Source organism: Rhagoletis pomonella, unplaced genomic scaffold (assembly GCF_013731165.1).
Source record: "Rhagoletis pomonella isolate Grant_MI unplaced genomic scaffold, Rhpom_1.0 Rhpom_scaffold_00008, whole genome shotgun sequence".
In the NCBI taxonomy this organism is placed as follows: domain Eukaryota; kingdom Metazoa; phylum Arthropoda; class Insecta; order Diptera; family Tephritidae; genus Rhagoletis; species Rhagoletis pomonella.
In genome coordinates, this window is record NW_023458562.1 from 42,304,693 (window position 1) to 42,310,639 (window position 5,947).

At 38.1% G+C, this 5,947-nt stretch overlaps 1 protein-coding gene across 2 annotated transcripts; it reads right to left on the minus strand.

The window, feature by feature from the left end:
• Positions 1 to 2,807: 2,807 nt before the first annotated feature.
• LOC118744889 (anaphase-promoting complex subunit 5) lies at positions 2,808 to 5,673 on the minus strand. 2 transcript variants are annotated; one of them, XM_036478304.1, is made up of 4 exons: positions 5,112 to 5,194; positions 4,785 to 5,005; positions 4,282 to 4,712; positions 2,808 to 4,208 (listed from the first exon to the last, which is right to left on the minus strand). In XM_036478304.1, exons 2-4 carry the CDS (start codon positions 4,990 to 4,992, stop codon positions 2,865 to 2,867), a joined length of 1,983 nt encoding a protein of 660 aa, XP_036334197.1. In that variant the 5' UTR covers positions 4,993 to 5,005; positions 5,112 to 5,194; the 3' UTR covers positions 2,808 to 2,864. The 2 variants fall into 2 exon arrangements, with proteins under 2 accessions (XP_036334197.1, XP_036334196.1); XM_036478303.1 differs by having other exon boundaries at positions 4,785 to 5,673.
• Between the last annotated feature and the right edge of the window lie 274 nt (positions 5,674 to 5,947).

The window sequence follows — 5,947 nt, forward strand, 5'->3', positions numbered from 1 at the left end:
CGCTCACTAAAAGAGAATAACAGGAAAAGTAAAGGAACGCAAAAAAAAAATTTTTAGTCCAAAGAATGGCAACAACAACCCTAGCCTCAAATAAGAATGGAAATCTATGTACAAAACACATTCACACAAGCCTAAGCACAATAAGGGGCTCGTTCGATTTGCAATCACAACCGCAGTGTTGCGCGAATTATTGAAGTATCACGTTCGGTGTGAATTTCTAGCAACGTTTTATCAATCGGGAAGTTGCAACAGACTTGCAAATTTTCATCAGCGCTGCAGTATTGCCGCTTTTATTACGTGCTTCGAACAGGCCCAAACACTTACTATATCAATTATTTTTTGCCTCCTAATTTCAATTCACTTTTTTTACTTTTTAGATTATTCTCATTTTTTGCGTATTTTTATTAATTTCCGTTATTTAAATTCAGTTGAGTTTGACACTTTTCAAGATTTTGCCAGCAAACATTCTTCTGACTAAATCTGACTACTTCGGACTGAAGAGAGTCACTCTCACTGAGTGTTGCTCTCTCATTTTTGCTGTCATTTTCGAGTTAAGAAACGCTTTTTGGACTAAATCTGACTACTTCGGACTTTTTCTGACTATTTCTGGGAGATAAGGAACGCAACTAATGAATATAGTAAGTATACACATACATATGTATTACCGAAATACATATCGTCCCATTTGTACGTTAACTACGTACATATGTACATTTTATGATTAAACTAATAGAACAACTTAAACGAATATAAAAATATAGCAAAAACTTATAATGTGAGTGCTCACTTCTTCTGACTGCATTGCAGCTGAGAGGTTAATACGTAAATGAAGCGATATGTGCCTCTACTTCTCCGTACAAGAAAATCACGGAATTTTTCTTGTATAAATAGTATGCGTGCTTAATTTTTATACCCGAGCGCACTTGTGCACAAGGGTATTATAACTTTGTTCACATAACGGTTGTTTGTAACAGGCAAAACGAATCGAGATAGATATAGACAAATGTATACATAAATGATCAGAATGAAAAAAGAAATCGATTAAGCGGTGACTGTCTGTCCGTCCGTCCGTCCGTCCGTCCGTCTGTCCGTCTGTGCACACGATAACTCCAGTAAAAATTGAGATATCTTAACGAAACTTGGTACGTGAACTTCTTTTGGGCGTAGGACGGATGGTATTGAAAATGGGCGAAAACGGACAATAACCACGCCTACCTCCCATATAACGGTAATTTTCAGAAATACGAAAACTGCGATATTTTAGTAACTACTGAAGATTATTCACTCAAAATTGATATTTACAATGAGTTTTAGACGAAAAATAAGAATATTTTAAAATTTTGGCAAATGGGCGTAGCCACGCCCACTTATGGTTACATGTGTATATCTTGGTAACCGCTGCACAAATTTCTTCCAAACTTGGCACAGTTGTTGGTCCTGGTACAGCATACCAAATGGCCGAAACTTTTTAAAATCGGACAATAACCACGCCCACATTCCATATAACGGTAATTTCGAGAAATACAAAACCTTCGATAAATCAGTAAATATCAAAGCTAATTTATTCAAAATTGATGGTTGCAACAATTCTTTACCAAGAAATACGTTTATGATAAAATTTTGGAAAATGGGCGTGGCACCGCCCACTTGTGATTACATATATGTATCTCGCTAACCGTTCTAGCAATTTGTACCAAACTCGGTATGATTATTGTGCTTGCCACATAAAAGCAAACCGTTGAAAATTGTTGAAATCGGTCTTAAATTACGGCCGCTTTTCATATAACAATAAATTTCAGAAATGCTTGAAATTTCAATATGTCGAAATTTAAGGACGCTAATTTACTTAAAATGTATACACCCCGGCTTATCATGTAGCGGTAGCTTTCGGCAAGGTGGAAAACATATCTTTAATACTTGCGCCGGGTATTTAATGTTCGGCTCCGCCCGAACTTTGACTTTCTTACTTGTTTTCGTTTAAGTTAATATGTTTGGAGCAATTCCAGATAATTCGTGCCTAATGGGGTTAGGCCGTGCCGGAGCCTCACTTGTTTTTTTTCCATGTGTATTTTCCGTGCTGGAAAATTATTCTCGCACGCATCTCTACTTAAACGTATAACTGAGTTTTCGTCCTAGTATGATTATCGACTTGAGGCGAATATTGCTTATGGCCACAGAGTGCATATCGTCGATGTTTTAGCAAAGCCGCCCATCGACACGTTGCAAAACCGCTTAAATCGCCGTTGTGGCAAAAATGAGATTTGGTAGCCTTGAACTCCAGGCATCGAGATATATCGAGATATCGAGATAAGAATCGTAAAATCGTTTTTAAAACAACAGATTTGTAAAATAATAGCCAGAGTAAATACCGCCCATCAAGTCAATGCCTTCAACGAAAAACCATAAACCTGTAAAATTTGAGTGACGTAAGATAGGCGATTTTGCCATTGGCCGATGGGCGGTTTTGCAAAAGCATCGACGATATGTATGTCATACCTCTTGTGCTTAAATGATCGGTTACTTGTATCAGATCGCGTTGGTGATTCGTTCAACTAATCAATCACAGGTAGGTGTCGTTGTTAGAGTATGATGATGGAGCGATTTACAAATGGATTCGCTTACAAGTAGCCGGTCATTTACGCACAAGAGGTACGAAGTGACTTATACAAGTTTCAAAATAAACGGCCCATATATCACCACCAATGAAAAAACCCTTAGTTTCTTGTAGCAATACGGTTTCAGGTTTGGTATGTCACCGTTCGGGGTTTCCTGGCTAGATCTGGATACGTAGAACTGAGTCCCGTTGATGAATTGGATACATGAATATATATTTATATGTAAATACAACAAAGCTACAATATATACTAAAAGGCCATCCCGAGGTATTCTTTTGCTATTGGGTACTCTGAGTAATAGTGCTTAAATTTAGATGCATATTTGTTGCGCTGCTCCGTAGATTTTAGTTCTTGAAACGTTTTTGCCAAGTAAATGAAAATATCCAGTACCTTAGCATGAGCCTCTAACTTCTTAAAACTGTCTATAGCTCGTTCTAATATCCCTATTCCTTTAAGTATATTTTCTGCTTTTCGTTCGTCATTTTCACTTGCTGCTACCATGCAACGTACAAATATAAAATCCATTTTAGCACGGTCGTAAATTCCACCATTTTCATAAATTTTCTCCATACAGTTTTTTGCTGCCTGAAATGCTTTTTGGGGCATTCTCATTTTAAGAAGAACTTGTGCCAACACCAAGTCCACGACCGCTTGCTCATATTCCATGTAAGCCGATGCTGCCAAAACAGAGGCACGAATAAGGAATTCCACTGTTTCAGATGACACACGATCTTCACAAATCGTCGTGTACGCTTGTAATACCAAAACACGAACTTGTGTCAAAACATCTAAATTACGACAGTGTAGTAGCTGTTGAATAACACGTCGAGCCGTATTGGAATATCGTTTTACGATATATATCGAGGCTCGTTGAAGGTTTCCAGCATTTTTATCCAGCAGATACAATTGACTACATGCTTTAAGAGCTTCCTGCCACCGGCACCGATAAATACATTGCTGTATGGCAATGTGAAATTCGCTAATCATCCAATTGTGCGCATTTGGGTAACGTGGAAAACGGTTACGTGCATGATTCTGTACAACTGCACTCATTTGGTTTTCACCTTGCACATTCAACCATAAGGAGAGGCTAGCGAGCACTTTACTTACACTCTCTGAATTACCTATATCTCCAAATGCCCATGTTTTCTTCAGTTGAAGGAGCAATTGAGCATAGAGCGAAGATATTTCGTGACGGCCATAGAGGCACCAAAGCGCAGATCTCAATGCCAGTGAGTTAGATGCGTGCTCCAATATTGAATTTTTGTTATTCAATTCATCGCTTTTGAGCAGCAATTCAAATAGATCTAGTGGTAGATATCCACACTGGGCGCCAAATTTCACTACATATTGAATTGCTAATGATAAAGACTGTACCAAACCGGGATCTTGAATATCAGGCAAACTTTTTTCAAATGGATCTATTTTGTTACTATTAAGCAAGCAATACCATGAGTTAGCTAAATCAAGACATCTTTTGTCTCCGCATTCCTGTGCCAACATTATACATTCCTTTAGTGCGTTTAAGGCTTCTCGCCGATGGTTGAAACAAGCATGCAGCACAGCCAAGTTGACACTAAAGTACTGGAATCCCTGAAATAAATAAATAAATAAATGATGCAAATTTTAACTATTCGTCATTAACAATATGTATTTTAAATTGAACCTTATGGTCATACTGAGCCGTCGTATGCATAGGACTTCGATCGAAAGCTCGATGGAGAGCATGCATAGCGCCGTAGTAGTCGCGTAATCTTAATTGATTCATATAACCCAGAAAATATGCTTGCGAATTTAGAGGGTTGTCCTGAATTATTTCATTTAATTTGCTTTGTAGCTCGATGGGGTCTAAAGCTCGTAGCTCGTTATTCTCCAGCAATTTACATTGTTGAGCTACGAACAAGTCAGCTTGTTTTGGTGACCATTTGCTATGAGGGTTTCGGTCTTGATGTACAGTATCAGTATCTAAAGCAGATTCTTCTAATGTGTGACCATGTTCGTCCGATGTTCGCCCAAGAGGTCGTTGCAGTACATTACTCGGAGCAATAGATGCAGTTCCAGTGACCCTGCGTGGTCCAATTGCTAATGAACGAACACCTGAGAATTGAATACATAATATTAGTGCTTTATGAAAAAGAGCCCCCAAGTTACACAATTGTTTAGAATAACCTTTCTCATAGTATAAGCAAATATTCTTATACAAAGACATGATTTCTGGAAATGATAAACGCTCAAGAATAACACATACGCGTCGAACATATAGTCCTACTATACTGAACTGACTGACTCCCAAAGTTTCTGATACAAGGTTATCCCAATTTTGGCGCTCAGCAAAATCGCACAATGTTTCAATGCCCAGTGTAAAAATATTGGACATCGCTTTCTCAAAGCTTTCCAAATGAACGGTGTTTATTTTGTAGCGTGGAGAAGTGAGCAAATTATACAGGTCATTGTAGGTCATATCGGGGTACTGTATCAATTTTAATAGCAACATACAAAAGTTTCTGCGGGCCTGTAAAGGATAAGCGACTCCTGCATCTGTAGCGGCATTTTTTACTTTGAGGTACTGCTGCACCAGAATCAAGACAGCAACTTTGTGAGGCGGAGGTGTCTCGATGCGTGTTGTACATGTGGCATTACGAGGGTCCAAGGCGTCAAGTTCCTCATAGTGCATTCTTTTAAGCTGGACTCAAGATTGGCTTAGGATAGTTTGGTAGCAAATATAATAAATAAACACACACCGAATGTATTAACTTCGTTCCCTAACTTTTCTAGGTTAAAACTAGTGGTGTGCTGAATTATAGGTACCCAACACTTTTTTTTTGAACTAAGCAATGCTCAAAAGCATTAAAAAATTGCAAGGAACTTATATCAAAAGTCCTTAGAAAGTCAGGTTATCCTTGTTAATTAATTATACGTCTCGCCGAAATATCAAATGTTTTTTTTCTTTTTTTTTTTGCTTAGAGATACCAGATGGCATCAAAATAATAGAAATGGCAAGTCTTCTTTTAGAGACCCATGACGATGCCAGGTTATACTGAAAATAAACAAATATCAAATGTGGAAGCAGCACAAGCAAGGCGAATTTATACAAGGTGGTGTTGATGGCGAATTTAGATTTTCGCCGAGGTACGTCTTAATGTCAAAATGATGTGCTTGTTGTAAAATGAATTCGCCTTATTTACAACAAACACATCAGCGCTCGTAATTCAAGCGTAATACCAGTAAGAGGACTTCAAAGGCCCCAGCAGGCACTCCATTTTGGGTAGCATTAAGGGTACCATAAGGTTCATTCCTTATCTTTTTGGACTAAAATCTGAAAAGTGTCAAAA